Source organism: Nelumbo nucifera, chromosome 2 (assembly GCF_055504915.1).
Source record: "Nelumbo nucifera cultivar China Antique chromosome 2, China Antique-T2T, whole genome shotgun sequence".
Classification (NCBI taxonomy): domain Eukaryota; kingdom Viridiplantae; phylum Streptophyta; class Magnoliopsida; order Proteales; family Nelumbonaceae; genus Nelumbo; species Nelumbo nucifera.
In genome coordinates, this window is record NC_142650.1 from 7,220,617 (window position 1) to 7,237,148 (window position 16,532).

The following is a 16,532-nucleotide window of genomic DNA, read 5'->3' on the forward strand; positions in this document are numbered from 1 at the left end:
TCAACAGAAGCATGAGAGAGTTCTCCAACTTTATTTCTAGACATAGGCTGCATGACTTCCCTTTAAGGTATGGTATCTTTACCTAGTCGAACATGCAGGAGAATGCCTTAAGTTGTAGGCTGGACAGATTCCTAATTACTTTAGATTGGGAAGCCCATTACCCCTTGACCTGTCAGGAGATCCGCCCTTGATGTACATCTGACTACTGGCCTATCACCTTAAGTATAGACTTGAAGATTAGAGGGAAAACCCCTTTTAGGTTGGAAAAATTTTGGACGGAACACAAAGACTTCTGCAAAAAGGTTGCTTTATGGTGGGAGGAATGTAAGTTAGAAGGGTGGCCAGGGTACAGATTTTTGGAAAAATTAAAATTTGTAAAAAGAAAGTTAAAAGAATGGGCCAAAGAGGAGTTTAAAGCACTCAAGGAAGAGAAATCAGCTCTCTTATCTGAATTAGAGGATTTAGATCACAAGGAGAAGATTGGCTAGCTAGAGGAGAATGAAAGAAGGAGAAGATTTGAGCTCAGAAAAGAATGGGAAAAGGTAATAAGGAGAGAAGAAGTTTACTGGAGACAAAGATCTAGGGTCATATGGTTAAAGGAGGGGGGCAATAACTCTAGGTTCTTCCATATTTATGCACCTGGTATGTGGAAAAGAAAGATTATTTCAAAATAAAAAATCGGGCATCGAGAAGTGGAAGACCCTGAGGAAATTTCTGAAGCTTTCTTACACTTCTTCAAAGATCTTTATGCAAAGAAAGAAAACAGAAAACTCTCTTTAAACTCTTGGGAAGGACTCAAATTGTCCGAGGAGAACAAATTGTTGCTAGAAAGAGAGTTTCAAGAACAAGAAGTAAATGATGCAGTTTTTAGCATGGACGGAGATAGAGCCCCTGGCCCTGATGGCTTCCCAATTCTATTCTACCAGACATGTTGGAGCATCATTAATTCAGATTTATTACAGGTATTTAATGATTTCCATCATTCAGCCATTGTAAACAAAGGAAACAATTCCAATTTCATATGCCTGATTCCCAAGAGAAAGGGTACTTTAGAACCAAAAGAGTATAGACCTATCAGTCTGATTGGGAGTGTCTACAAATTTTTTGCAAAGGTTCTAGTTGAAAGATTGAAGAAAGTTTTAGGTGAAATCATATTCTCGAATCAATTTGCTTTCATCAAAGGGCGTCAAATAATCGACAACACTCTAATAGCAAACAGATGCGTTGAATAGAGGAAGCTGAATGGCAAACCAGGTGCGATTGTGAAACTCGATTTGGAAAAAGCGTATGATAAAGTAGATTGGGAGTGCCTCATGGAAACTATGAGACTAATGGGTTTTGGAAACAAGTGGATCCAGTGGGTTGAGGGATGCATAAGTTCCACTTGGTTCTCAGTTCTAATAAATGGGCAGCCAAAAGGATATTTTAATGCCAGCAGAGGCCTAAGACAAGGATGCCCCCTCTCCCCATTGCTTTTTACTCTAGTTACAGAAATTTTTAGCCAATTGGTGAATAAGGCAATCTCTTGGACTATTGAGAGGATTTGAAGTCGGATGGGAAGCCACCCAAATATCTCATCTTCAGTTTGCTGATGACACTATCCTTTTTCTAGAAGCTGATGAAGTTTATGTGTCAAATCTGAAAAGGGTCATCACCTGTTTTGAATGGATGTCGGGACTGCAAGTAAACTTCTCAAAGAGCAGTATTGTTGGCATAAATATAGCAGAGGCTCAATCCTTGAATAGCTTCACAGAGATCTTGGGATGCAAAGCAGAGAATCTCCCCTTCTCCTATCTGGGGATGCTTCTTGGAGGGAACCCGAAAAATCAAAGCTTTTGGGATCCAATTCTAGAAAAATGTGAGAAGAAACTAGCCACATGGAAAATGAACTACTTGTCAAAAGGGGGGAAGGCTCACTCTAGTTAGAGCATCCTTGGAAAACCTCCCCACCTACTACCTTTCCATCTTCCGCATGCCCAACAAGATTGCCATTCAGTTAGAAAAACTTTAGAGAAACTTTATTTGGGAAGGAGGGGGGGAAGGGGCTCACACCTTGTGAAGTGGTCTCAGGTTAGCAAACCAAAGGAGAATGGAGGTTTGGGAGTAGGTCATTTGAAAGAAGGAAACACGTCTCTTCTTAGTAAATGGTTGTGGTGATTTCCTCTAGAGCCAACTGCACTATGGACTGCTGTAATCACTAGCAAATACGGGAAGCACGCCAACGGTTGGGATAGCAAGCTTCACTTGAATCGAATCAAAGACACCCACCCTTGGAAAGGTATAATCTCGACTTACAATTTTTTCATATCCTTTATCAGATACAAAGTGGGAAAGGGTGAAGAATTAAGTTTTGGACTGACCTGTGGTGGGGTAATTCTACTTTAGCTAACTCCTTCCCTCGCCTATTCAGCCTTACCTTAAACCAAGAAGCTTCCATATCCCAGGTTTTATCCCCCTCCCCTCTTTACTTCAACTGGAATCTAACCCTTAGGAGACCTTTAAGGGACCCAGAAATTAGTGAATTTTCTAGCTTCTTGCACACCCTGAGAGAGGTCTACCTCTCACAAAATTCCCCTGACCTTCGTGTTTGGATCCTTCACCCATCAGGTAAGTTTTCAACCAAATCTTACTTCAAAGCTTTAGTTAGGGAAGAACAAACTAATGATTAGTACCCCTACAAGAGAATCTGGTTTGCTCATATCCCTACCAGGGTATGTTTTTTTTGTGTGGGAAGCCAGCTTAAAGAAAATCAACACTTTTGACCTCCTTCAGAAAAAGAACCATGGCAGGTATTATTTATCTCCACATGGCTGTTGCTTCTGCTTTAAAGCTGGGGAATCCACCAACCATATTCTGCTCCACTGTGAGGAAACTAGAAAATGCTGGAACTTCTTTCTATCTTTGTTTGAATACAGCTGGGTTTTCCCTGAAAATGTGGTTGATTGCTTAAGGCAATGGTCAGGAAGAGGATTAAGCAAAAGAGGGAAAATCTTATGGCAATCTGCTGCTCATGCTATTTTCTGGAGCATTTGGGAAGAGAGAAACGGCAGGGTCTTTAATAACAGAACAAAAAACTTTGAGGAGCTGATGCCTCTAATATGTTACAGATGCTTCCTATGGACTTCCAGCTCATCTCATTTCAGAGGTGTCCCTTTTGATGACCTCCAAAGAAACGCTGTAATTTTCCTTCACTCTAAACAAATACAGTTCAACACTACCCAAACTTCAGATCTGATGTGGAGGGCGAGACGACCTTGTATTTTGATGGGAGTGCTTTTGGAAACCCAGGTACAGTGGGTATTGGAGGTGTAATTCGAAATAGAAATGGTATCAGTTGAGCTTTTAGTGGGCCGATTGGAATTGCCTCATCAACAAAGGCAGAAGTCTTGGCAGCTCTAACTGGCATCAGGATTGCAAAAGACATGGGTTTACGAAGTCTTACCATTAAAGGAGATTCAACCAACACCATTAACTGGCTTTCTAGTCCTGACAGTGGGCCTTGGACTTTAGCTCACTACCTAGCTGAAGCGAGAGACATTCTTGCCTCTTTAAGTGGCCAGGTGGTCTGGATTCCGAGGGAGCTAAACTCTGAAGCTGATAGTCTAGCTAAATCTGGTGCTTACAGGGATTTTCTCTTTAGTGATAGCTCTATGCCTTTGTAATTTTCTGAGAGTTTTATCTGTCGTGTATATCGCCTCATGTACCTCTCCTTTTGAATAAAGTTAACTTTTTTGTCAAAAAAGATTGTTTCTTAAAGAGAATGGTTTTCAGAAACTAAATGCTGGAATTTTACATTTATCATGATTGAGATCCAAAAAGGGGACAGATGTTTGTATTTCAACTTGAAGAAACTATTCTGAAAATTGCTATATTTTTTACTAGCAGCATGTTCATATTATTTGCTCATGGATTCTGAAGGAGTGAATGTTAAACACTTGTGTTTGCAGCCTTTGATAGTTTTTTCTTTTCTCCCTTTTTGGGGGTCTAATTATGATCTTATCATGCTCATGTGCAATGCTTTTGATTGGGAATTAAGAGAAATTAAAATTGGGGCCATTTACTAAGACACCCTTATAGTTTCACGTAATTACTAAGACCTATCCTATAGTTTGCGTATTACTAAGTCACCCCTTACTTTGCAACTGCTTTACTTATTGCTGGTTCTTTTAGACGGAAGTGTAAAATAACATGGCATTTGGGAGGGGGAGTGTATCTGGCCATCGGGACCGAACTGGTTAGCTTTGACAGACCAGATCTTTCCTGTAGAAAGGGATAATTTTGTTTGGTTGCATGCCGGCGCAGAGCTGAGCTGCTCAAGAAACCCGCAAAGGCCTCTCTATCAGCAAAAGACGCCTTCTAGGGTCTCCACTACCTCAGTCTTGATGGGGGATGTTGTTCAATCGGTTGCTGCGACGACAGGGACAGTACTAGAAGACTCAACTCAAAGAAGAAATCACCCCGCTGGCCATAATTGAAGCCAGAGAGGAAGCTACCCCACAGTTCCAACCGCCAGCTGAAATCCCAAATTATCAGGTACGCGGCTCCTTTTTGATTCGAGAGGGTGGACAAAAAAGGGGAAAGGAGGTGGTTGTGGAGGGGGAGAGGGGTGAGAAAAATGAGGGAAGGAAGAAGGTCGATTCTACTTTGGCCTGGGTGACCTCAAAGCTGTTGGAGCTGGGGAAGTTTTTGGGGGTATCACCCCGCTGGCCATAATTGAAGCCAGAGAGGAAGCTACCCCACAGTTCCAACCGCCAGCTGAAATCCCAAATTATCAGGTACACGGCTCCTTTTTGATTCGAGAGGGTGGACAAAAAAGGGGAAAGGAGGTAGTTGTGGAGGGGGAGAGGGGTGAGAAAAATGAGGGAAGGAAGAAGGTCGATTCTACTTTGGCCTGGGTGACCTCAAAGCTGTTGGAGCTGGGGAAGTTTTTGGGGGTATCAATAGAGGGCTTGGAGGAGACAGTAGCTACTTAGAGGGGATAGAGAAGAGGTTGTCGGCGGAAAAAGAAAAACTGAACGTTGGAAAAAGGGGGAAGTTCTACCACGAAAAACAGGGAAATGCTAAGACTTTCTTGGGGTTTGAATGAGAAGGCGGGGAAAGGGGAGGGTCAGGTGAGGGGAAGGGGGAAAAGGGGTAGAGAAAAGTGAAAGGCCGGCACAAAGGGAGGGGGGTGTTATCGTATTTTCTTTATGGAGTTAAAAATCTTGTTTTGGAATGTAAGGGGTTTAGGGTTAGGGAGAAGAAAAGGAAAGGCTTTGGGGGATTTATCTGAAGCAAGAGGGCCTTCCACAATTCCTTGGGTAGTAGGGGGAGACTTCAATGTAACTAGATTTTTGGAAGACAGAAATGGAGGTAGAAATGAAGCTAGAGACAAGAGGCGATTTGCAAATTTTGAAATCAATTTGAACTGATAGATCTTCCTCTAATAGGGGCCCAATTTACAAAGACAAACAACCAAGAGAATACTGTCCTAGTAAAACTTGATAGATGTTTGGTGTCCCCGGGGTGGGAAGACCTATTTCAAAACCTGAATCAGCAGGCTTTGCCAAGGCCAATTTCAGACCACTCTTCTCTTCAACTAGTTTGTGGTGGGCAAGTCCGAAGAAAGTCAAGCTTTATATTGGAGCATGCTTGGTTTGAAGAAGAAGACTTTGTACCTTTTTTAAAAAATACTTGGACTGAAACTCATGTGGTTGGAACAAGCTCTTACATCTTAGCAAAAAAATTGGGTGTAATTAAGGAGTCTTTGAAATCTTGGAAGGCAGAAAATCGGAATAAGTCAGAAAAAGAAAAGAGGAGGTGTCTTGAGGAAATCAAAGAGATAGATACAGCAGAGGAAAGAGGCCCCATTTCAAAATCTCAACCCCATATGTTGCAGCTAGAAACTCTGCCCTTGCCACATCACCCTCCTCCACAGGATTGGAGTACAGAGCAATATCATCTCTAATGACGCCCCCCCCCCCCCCCCCCCCCCCAATGCCTGAAGGGCCTGGGTTACCCACACAACTCCCATCAAAGTTCAGCTTCTTCTAACCATCAGTTCATTAGAGGAACTGATGAAACCATCAGTTTATCTCTAATGGCTCCCCCAATGCCTGAAGGGCTTGGGTTCCAACCATTTTCATCTCTAAAAGGTTTGAAACCCCGGTCCAGATGGGCTTACCAATTTATTTTACAAAAGTTGTTGGGAAGTGGTGAAAACAGATTTAATGCAGGTTTTCCAGGAATTCCATAGGAATGCCTCTTTGAAAAGAAGCCTAAATGCCATGTTCATCTCTTTGATCCCGAAAATTGAAGGAGCCACAAACTTGAAGGATTTCAGACCTATTAGCCTCCTAAACAGCTTCTACAAGATTCTGGCCAAGGTTTTGGCAAAGAGGTTGAAAAAGATACTGTCGAGTGTGATCTCTCAAAATCAGTTTGCGTTTGTCCCCGGGTGCCAAATGTTGGACATTGTCTTGGTAGCAAATGAATTAATTGATTCAAGGTTAAGAGAGGGAAATCTGGGCCTGATTTGTAAACTTGACCTTGAAAAGGCCTATGACAATGTCAATTGGAGATGTTTGGACTGCGTGTTGGATAGAATGAATTTTGGAGGAACTGGATAAAAGTTTGTCACCTCTCCCAAGTTTTTAGTCATCCTAATTCCTAAATGGCCAATCAGTGTTTTTTTCTTTTTTTAATTCTGAGGGGCTTAGACAAGGAGACCCTCTCTCCCCTCTATTCTTCATTTGTGTGATGGAATTACTTGCAATTTTCATTCAAAAAACAGGGGAGGGGTGGTGGTGGAAGGGCGTTGAGGTGGTTCCAGGAGGGGAGAATGTTCAGGTACTACAATTCACTGACGACACTTTGTTTTATGGAAGCCAATGAGGATCACTTAGACTTATTAGTGGGAGTTCTAAGCTGGTTTGAAGTTGTGACAGGACTGAAAGTTAATTGGAGCAAAAGCTGTTTGATCCTAGTGGGAAAAGTGGAAAATGCAGAGGACTTGGCAGAGAGATTAGCTTGTCAGGTGGGGTTCCTTCCAACAAAGTATTTGGGACTCCCTCTAGGAGCAAAATGCACTTCAGTAATGATCTGGGAACCAGTCTTAGAGCAGTTGGAAAAGAAATTGGCAACTTGGAAGGTTAAATACTTGTCCTTGGGGGGGGGGGCAGAATTATCCTTTTAAAAAGCTCCTTATCCAACTTGCTGGCGTTTTATCTCTCCTTATTCCCAATTCCAAGTAAAGTGGCCCAAAGAATTGAGAGGCTGCAAAGGGACTTTCTATGGAAAGGTTGGGAGGAGGATAGGAAGAAAATCCACTTGGTGAATTGGGATAAGGTGTGCTCTCCAAAAAGTAAAGGAGGTTTGGGTATTAGGCGAATGAGGACCTTCAATAAGGCTCTTCTTGGGAAATGGATCTGGAGGTTCGGGTTGGAAAGAAACTACTGGTGGAGGAAGTTAATGGCATCTAAATACAACACTATAGAGGAGATTGGATTACCACTTCTTCTCCCCCCTCCCTAGGCTGTTCTGTATGGAGGAAAATAATGGACATTCTCCCCATTTTCAGTAGAGGTTTAAGCCCCAACCTTGGGAAGGGGGACAAGCTATCCTTATGGAAAGATCCCTGGTGTGGAAAAACTCCTCTTTCAGAGCTATTCCCACATCTATTTCAGTTAGCTGATTTTTTTTTTTTTGATCAATAGCACTTTCATTAATTCATCAATAGAAGATTTACAAAAGGAAGACAAACACGCTTATCTTCCAAGAGCAACAAGGAACCTCAAGAAAAGGAAAAAAGAAAGAGAAAAGAAAGAAAACACACTAAAGTTACAGCTTGGCCCAAAAAAGTGAATCCCTTTCTGCCCCTTGTTTAGCTAAACCGTCAGCTAGGGAATTAGCCTATCTTTTAACCCAACGTATCTTAACTTCCATCTCCCGCACCAGCCACTTGAATTTCCTCCTCTCATTATTGTATTTCAGTTAGCTGATCATCAAGATGCAGTGATTGCAGAATGTTTTGAGGTGGTGGGGAAACCCAGTAGCCTGGTGCCCTTCTTTTAGAAGGAACTTTAGGATTGGGAAATTCCAGACCTGGCTGATCTACTCGAACTGTTCTCCCTTCAACCCCTAAATCTGCTCAAAGAAGACAGCTGGTCCTGGACTTGGAGCACAGATGGCCTCTTCTCTGTCAAGTCATTTGCCGCTCACCTGACAACGAGTGTTTCAGAAGACATGCCTGCTTCCAGAATCTGGAATCCACTTCTCCCTTAAAAATCAATGCTCTGGTGTGGGCTGCAGCTCTAGACAGGTGTTTAACTAGAGCCCACCTATTTAAGAGAGGGGTTCATATTTAGGATCAGAGTTGTGTGTTATGTGGTCAAGAAGTGGAGGATAACAGTCATCTGTTTCTGCGCTGCTCAATATCTGCTATAGTTTGGAATCATTTTCTTGGTTCGGTGGTTCTTGCTTGGTCAATGCCAACTTCGGTGAAGGAGATGTTGTGGAGCTGGGGGTTACAGGGATTTTCAAAGCTTGCTTCAGCTGTGTGGATGTCCATTCCAGCTGCCATCAGTACCATTTGGGCAGAAAGGAACAAAAGACTTTCAGAATATTTATAAGCATCCGGAAGACCTGATATCTATTTCTTTTGGAAAGTTGATTTCCTGGGTCTCGACTTTGAAGGGGAATTCAGGCTACTCAGTTGGGGGCTAGGCTAAATTCTAGGAGCCTATGGCATCTGTAATCTTGTTATGTTTGGGCTGTTTCCCCATCTAAGGTGTTCTGTTGGGGGGCCTTTGTACTAGTATTTCTTATCAATAAAGTTTACCTTACCTTTTCTCAAAAAAAAAAAGAAATAATGAAAGTATCGATTTGAGATAACGGAAAACAAGAAATAGACAATAAAAATATTTTTCTATTATTGTCTTTTTTACTTTTATTTTTATTTCTTTTATCTTCCTTGGTATTTTCTTTAATTTTTGTTGTTTTCTTTTTCCTAGTACTTTTTGTTTTATTTTTAGATTAGAATAATGTGAGAGGAGGTTTTGTTTCTAAATGGGTGATATGAGACTTTTTACGGGTATTTTCAGAATAAAAAACCATTCCCATGGTTTGTAATAGAAGGTGCATTAAGCAAAGCGGTTGCAAAGTAGAGGGGGTCTTAGTAATACACAAACTATAGTGTAGGTCTTGGTATGTACATGAAACTATAGGGGGTATCTTAGTAAATGACCCTTAAAACAACATATTGGTTGAGGAAATCCTGATGGTTCTTTATGTATTAACAGATGGAATCCGTCGATTTACCGATTCTAGATGGAGCTCCTGTTGATGGAAATCTTATGATGATTGGAAATATGGGAAGTGGCATGGCTGAAGATGATGCTGTAGAAATAGAGAGGATTTCACACCATGTTGATGATATGATTGCAAAGGTTGATGAGGTGAGATTTTAATAAATCATGATTCAAGTATTGATATCCCCCCACCTGAAGGTAAATATTTTGTATGTACCTCTAAGTGGTTTAACAACTGTTTATGTTATTAGATGTGTCAGTATGTCTTTAATGCTCCAAATCTTAAATCAGGCCAGAAAGGTTATAGAAATGTTGCCAAATTAAACTCATGGTATTATACCCTAAATTATGGAATTCTATCTAGCTTTGAATAGAGATTTTTTTTTTGGTAATAACAACTTCAAGTAAAAATGTGAATAAGATAGACTGTTCCCAATTCATCTCATTAGATTGAAAAACCTAAAAATGGTTATTTAAAACACAAATTCAAAACCTGATTTTCCTTAGGAGTTCTTAATCAGATGGGTTTGAGTGCTGCCTCAGTTCTTAGGAGTTTCAGTAGCAGATTTTACTAATGACTGGAACTCTATTATTTTGTGATTACTATTGTATATCACTGTACTGCTATAGTGATACCTTCTGAGAAGTTTATTGTCATACTTGTATAGTGGAGGGTGTCTTGCCCTCCCTTTTCACTTTTCATTTTTATATTATAATAAAACACTACCATTTATAAAAAAAAACTGATTTTCCTTGACCTAAATTGCCACATCTTAGCTCATCTCAGGCTTCAAGAACCACAAAAAAAATGTCAACCAGATCATCCAACTCCTCAGTACCATCATCCTCACAAGTGAGGACAGAATTACACACAAGATAGTAGAACATTCAGTAACAGGAATACTAAAATCAAGAACCACTTGGTCAAAGTGCCCTCTACTGATTTGACTAACATCCCACTCTTCAATTATATATTTCACTTTCTTTTCTTGGTAACGCCATAATGGAGATAGTGACATTGATCCCAACAGCAACCTTTATGTCCATGTGTTTCATGACAAAATGATTTTCTTTTTTTTTTTGGGGGGGGGTGTACTTGGAGAATGTGAGTATCTCCATTGTCATATCTTTGTAGAAACCATCTTCATGACCTCAGAATCATTTTTCTTCAAGAAATTGGGCTCCTTCGAAGTTGCTTGTCAGATTACGTGTCAATCTTAGTCAGGGATTCAGCAAAGCAAACTTGTCACTGAAGAAAACAGACCTTCAGAGTTCGGCAATGAGGGTGTAGAGAATGAGGGTTTCGAACATTGCTCTCTCTCTAACACCCTAACAGCATTTTATTAAGATAAACTTTGAATAATTACAAGGATGCCCTTAGTTGGGCAAGAATTTACACAGAACATAACATAGAAAGGATGGGCCAGAGTAAGGCCCATTACAGACAAGAACATAAACAGTAAGAAAGAATAAAAGAATAAACAGCCTATGGGCCATTCGGCCCATCTTCTCTACACTCCCCCTCAAGCTGAGCATAGATGTCAATCATGCCAAGCTTGCCAGTATCATGCTAAAGTTTTGCCTTGGGAATGCCTTTGGTGAGAAAATCTGCCAACTGTCCTTCAGATGTGATGAAAGGAAGGCATACTTCACCCGAAGAAACCCTTTCTCTAATGAAGTGTCGATCAACTTCAATATGCTTAGTTCTATCATGTTGCACTGGGTTGTGAGCAATGTTGATGGCAGCCTGATTATCACAGTACAACATCATTGGCTTGTCATGTTCAACCCCAAGTTCCTCCATCAATGATTTTAGCCATAAAAGTTCAGAGACTCCATGTGCCATGGCTCTGTATTCTGCTTCAGTTGAAGACCGAGCAACAACCGATTGTTTCTTGCTTCTCCAAGAAACAACATTACCAGCCACCAAGCTGCAATACCCAGAAGTAGATCTTCTGTCATCAATGTTTCTGGCCCAGTCAGCATCTATGTAGGCTTCAAGTTTCATGTGACCATGCTTGGCAAACAGAATTCCCTTTCTTGGGGAGCCCTTCAAATAACACAGGATTCGCTCTGCTGCTGCCATGTGTGTCTCGAGGAGCATGCATGAATTGGCTAATGCAACTGACTGCATATGCAATATCTGGCCGAGTCATGCATAGGTACAGAATTTTCCCAAGAAGCCTCTGGAAGATTCCTTTGTCTTCTAACAATGTCCCATCTGAGGCAGAGAGTTTATGACTCATATCAATAGGAGTAGCAACTGGTCTAGCACCCATCTTCCTAGTTTCAGAGAGCAAGTCAAGAATATACTTCCTTTGGGAGATAAGAATCCCATCCCTGGATCGAGCAACTTCTATGCCAAGAAAGTATCTCAGTTCCCCCAAATCTTTAATCTCAAACTCTGTATGGAGGAAAGATTTGAGATCATGAATTCCTGAAACATCATTACCAGTCACTACAATGTCATCTACATACACAATGAGGCAGAGAAAACCTTTTGATTTCTCATATAACATAATTCATCCAATTAGACTAACAACTGGGTTTTTTGTTATTTGGGTAAGCCCCATTTGGGAAATCACGTAGATATTTCCTTAATTACATCTCTGCTAGGGGCAGAGAAAACCTTTTGATTCTAATTCAGAAGTACCAATGAATAGAGACTAAGCTAAGTATGGTTTTTCTACAGAATTTTCTTTTGAAAATTCTGGTATATATTCCCTCTTTATTTGAGAGAAAACCAGCATATAAAGAAACAAACATTGTATGCATAACAAGTAAATAGGTATCATAAAAAGCATGTTTCATCAATAAGGCTACAAATGGCCTTTAAATTATGGTTGTGTGCATTATCATGCTGTGAGGAACCATAATCAACCAAGTTTCATGAACAAGGCTGTAGATGGTTTTTCCCCTCACACATAGGTTAGTAGGTTGTAAGGAACCATAATCAGCCAAGTTTCATGAACAAGGATGTAGATGGTTGTCTCCTTACATGTATTCCAATATGAAACAAGGAAGAAAAGAAAAATAAAAGGAAGAAAGAAAGGAGTGAGAGGAATTGATAGAATATGGGCTTCCATCTCATGTGAGAAGCACAAGGAGTATCATATTGAAGAGGTGTAGGAAGAACACATGATTCCCTACCTTCTTCTTCCTTTTTCTTTTATGCTCTCCACACCAATCTTCTTCTCTTTTCTCTTCCCACTTGTTTCTTAATGCTAGAAATCCTGCATATAAATTAGTAATAGCCAACAAAAAAGGCATTAGCCCCTTCTCCTTGTAGGAGAGGGGTTTATATAGAGGAGGGAGGTAGTTAAGCAACTCCCCACTCCTCTCTTCTTAGAGTGCCAAGTGTCACCCCACTTAAAATGGGTCAAGGAGGGAAAAGAAACTCTTCCTTCTTAAGGTGACAGTGTCCCCCCACTTCAAGTGGTTAAAGGAGGGAAAATAACTCTCTCTCCCTTAGGGTGACACGTGCCCCCTCACTTCAAGTGGTTAGATGAGGGAAAATAATTCTCTCTCCCTTAGGGTGACATGTGTCCCCCCACTTCAAGTGGTTAAAGGAGGGAAAATAGCTCTCTCTCCCTAAGGGTGACATGTGTCCCCCCACTTTAAGTGGTTTAGGGAGGGAAATTAAATCCTTCTCCCTAGGGTGACATGTGTCCCTCCACTTAAAGTGGTTAGAGGAGGGAAAATAGTCCTTTTGTTAGAATAGGACAAGTGGCATCCCCTCATAAATAAGTGGGACACCTCACAATTAATTAATCAAAATGGATTTAGGGCCTGCTGTTCCACTAAATGGGCTCTACTGCAGGCCCATTAAATGGTTATTGTATTACAAATAAGCCCAAATAACTTGGGGCCTGTTGGACTGCAGGCCCCTTTCTTTATTAAAATGTTTCAGCCCACCAATAGGACTGATTGGGCTTCTAAGAAAGCCATTTTTTTTCTTCTTTATTATTATTTTTTTAAGCTGTGACTGGGAGTATATTAATAACCTGCTCCCAGTCCAGCAAACTTAAGGACTTAACACTGCTGCAGCATATCATTTGCTTGACACCAAAAGTGAATGCAATTGCATGCTCATTGATCTGATCATCCTTAAGCTGTGTTTGGATCAGTGTTCATTTGACGTTTGGGGCAGAACAGAGGGGGTCAAATTCTACAAGTTTCTGGATTTCACTATTTGGTTTCATTTTTGTACATTATAGAGGAAACTAGCATTTTAAGCCTTTTTTCTGTATTTATTACGGATTCAAATTTCAAGGGTCAAGGGGAAATTCATTTGAATTCAACAGAATTGATGTGTGTTTGAAATTCAATTGTTGTGATCCACACACAAAATTACTAATTCCAGATTAAAAATCACTAGTGGAATTAATAATGATGATGGCTTGGTAAGCCTGAGAGATTACAACAATCATTCTTGATATGGCATGATGCTCAAGAATATCAACAAGGGTGCTGTAGTACTTTGCACTCTCAAACATCCACACAACAATGCCAATGTTGATACAATTCTCACTCTCGACCTTGAGCTTGTCATGCACCCAAGCTTATTTCAATGACCTCTTGTTCATCTGAACAACTGGCTTTTCAATTTCTCAATGACATTCTTGTCAATTCCTCCAAGTTTGTAGAGAGGGTAATAGGTAGTGGTCAATTAGGAAAGCTCACATTGGTCAGTGGCAATAATGTTAATGACAATCATTTCCTTACCCATTAAGAATTGTTAGAACAGCAAAGACAAGAAGCTTTACCAGAAGCATATTTCTCAGGATTCAAGACCACAGTGATAATCTCCTACCATAGTACCATCTCAAGGAGAGAGTTGGATCAAACAAAGACTTAATCCTTGATATATGCTTTACTTGCCTAAGGGCCTGTTCTTTTGCTCTGATGTCTGACATCTGAAAGTGCAATAATTACATTAAGAGGTGTATTGGTATTGGTGAACTTTTCTTTCCTCTGAACTTTGAAAGCATAGAATGCTGTTCTGAATTTTGAATTCTGAAAATTGTCAAATATCCATTTTAACCCCATATATGAGAATTTTTGTTTGTGTTTTGGGGGTATCATTGGAAAACAAAAAGTTGTAAGATTCCCCTAAGAGGTAAGAGTTAAGAGGAAATGAACAGGCCCTAAACCTGGATCTATAAACTAGAGGGTGTAAATTGATTACTCGATTTGAAGAATTTCCACTGTGTCAGGCCCTAGTTTGGTCTTTTTCAAAATTTAAGAAATGATTAACCAAAGCTGTCCCAAGTTGTATCCTTACTATAAATTTATTGAGCGTGCCTTACTATAAATTCCACTAGTCTTGCTTAGACCATATGGTATGGTTATAAGCTACATTTTTGGTCGGAGGGCAAGACTGTAAGAATGGTTTTGAGTTTCAAGGTTTTGAAAACTAAGCATATGCTGAAGCACTGGAACAGGTGGTTCATGGTTCAGGTGTCCAAGCATCACTTCCAAATCATTGAACCAACGAATAGGAAGAGGAAAAACGCATATAAAAAAGGCATATATTTGTGCTGGTCTTTTGTCTTTTCTATGGTTGATCTTTTTCTTCTTTTTTTTTTGCATTCACCATATTGTTTATTTTTACAGTAGGAACATTCCCTCATTATTCATTCTCATACAATGATTGATGAACAACAAAAAACATATAATAATAGCACAAATGTATAAATGAAATCATAGTTTTTGATAGATATAAATGAAATCATAATTACCTAATCAAAATTTGTCTTTTTAATATTGTCTGGAAATTTTATATAAATAAAAATACCAAGTCCCGGGCAGGGTGGGTCTGAAGTTGATTGAAACCACTATGACAATTGGTTGACAGTCTTAATGGATCCATTAGTGGTTTTAAAAACACTGATGTGAGGCCTAAGCTTGAGTATATGCTTCAGATTTTTACCTTAGTGTGCTTTTGTTATGCCTTGCCTTGGGTTGCTTCCCAAATGCCTCAGAATGTCACATTATGTACTTGCATTTTTTGAGATAACTGAATGTATTTCTTCTCATTGTTTCAACTAAAGCAGTAGATTGAATGGCTTTATCTTTGAAATTAAATACTGTTTTACTTTTACCAAATGGCTTATCTTTGTTGGAATTGTAGGATTGCCACTGTATGGCCATTTTCAAAGTTCCTATTTGAATTTACCTTACATTGAAATTTTGAATTTTTTCCTTGTTCTGGGGAACCTTATACATTTTCTTTTTTTTTATATATAATATTAATTTGCAGCTTGAGCAAAGAGTAAATGAAGTTGAACAGTTCTACTTAACTTTGAGTAAGAAGCAGCCAAACAATTCAAAAGGTAGCTCAGTTGTGAAGGAAAAAGACGAAGAAAAACATATTTCTAGCATCAAGAAGCAGCAACAAGATGCAACGCGAAGGGAAGCGGCTAGTGCAAAGAGGATGCAAGAACTCATGCGCCAATTTGCCACAATATTGCGCCAGGCAATTACCAATCCTTGTATATTCCTCGTGATCACATATATTTTTTTATTGACTTCTCATGATCATATATTATTTGTCAAATTATGTTAATTAATAGAATAATAAAAGACTTAAACATATTGTCTCAATATGAATCTCCAAACGTGGTCATCCTTTTTCCCTCTGTTGGTAAAGCATCTCTTTGTTCTTTGGATCTTAATATGAATCTCCAAACGTGTTTCTTTCATTCTGAAACCCTCTCTAAATCTTATGATCTTATTTTTATCTAAAAGAATTATTAAAATCTCTATGAGCTTCTAATGCTGTTTTTATCTCCCATTGCTTAACCAATTTAATAATGTGTGGTGTGGCATGTATATTAGCGAGGGGCTTTAAACTATCATTTGATCACGTAATTAAACTGTCAATGCGGAAAAGAACAAAACAAAGCAAATGCTTCATATGTTATGCTGCTATCAAATCTAAACTACCTCTTCAATAGTCTGTAGTTGAATATATTGTTTTTTTTTTGTAAAAATTCACCATGAAAGTTTGGTACATTGCTTGAATGAAACTAGAGATGGTTTGAATTGCTTCCCTTCTTTTTTGCAGTTGATTCCTAGATATCAGAGAGAGATTGCTGATAGTCTAGTTTGGGCAGGTTTAGGAGGATTTTTCTATATACTGACAACTCTATCTAGTCTAGTTTTTCTTTTAGGAGAATGTGGTTGGAAGTGGGCTTTTTGGTAAAGATATTACATCCTTTCATGTATATCTGCTTTTGTTTT

General features: G+C 39.6%; 1 protein-coding gene across 4 annotated transcripts in view; it reads left to right on the top strand.

The window, feature by feature from the left end:
* LOC104594791 (transcription factor GTE1) overlaps window positions 1-16,532 on the top strand; it is a 38,574-nt gene that overhangs the window by 7,131 nt on the left and 14,911 nt on the right. The window contains exons 2-4 of one of the 4 annotated variants that reach the window (XM_088897210.1): window positions 4,303-4,533; window positions 9,279-9,434; window positions 15,550-15,765. In XM_088897210.1, coding sequence (XP_088753336.1) covers window positions 9,279-9,434; window positions 15,550-15,765 — 372 coding nt within the window. In that variant the 5' untranslated portion in view covers window positions 4,303-4,533. Of the gene's footprint in view, window positions 1-4,302; window positions 4,534-4,696; window positions 4,776-9,278; window positions 9,435-15,549; window positions 15,766-16,532 lie in introns of those variants that run through there. The other 3 variants (XM_088897211.1, XM_010255263.3, XM_010255264.3) reach the window with 3 other exon arrangements.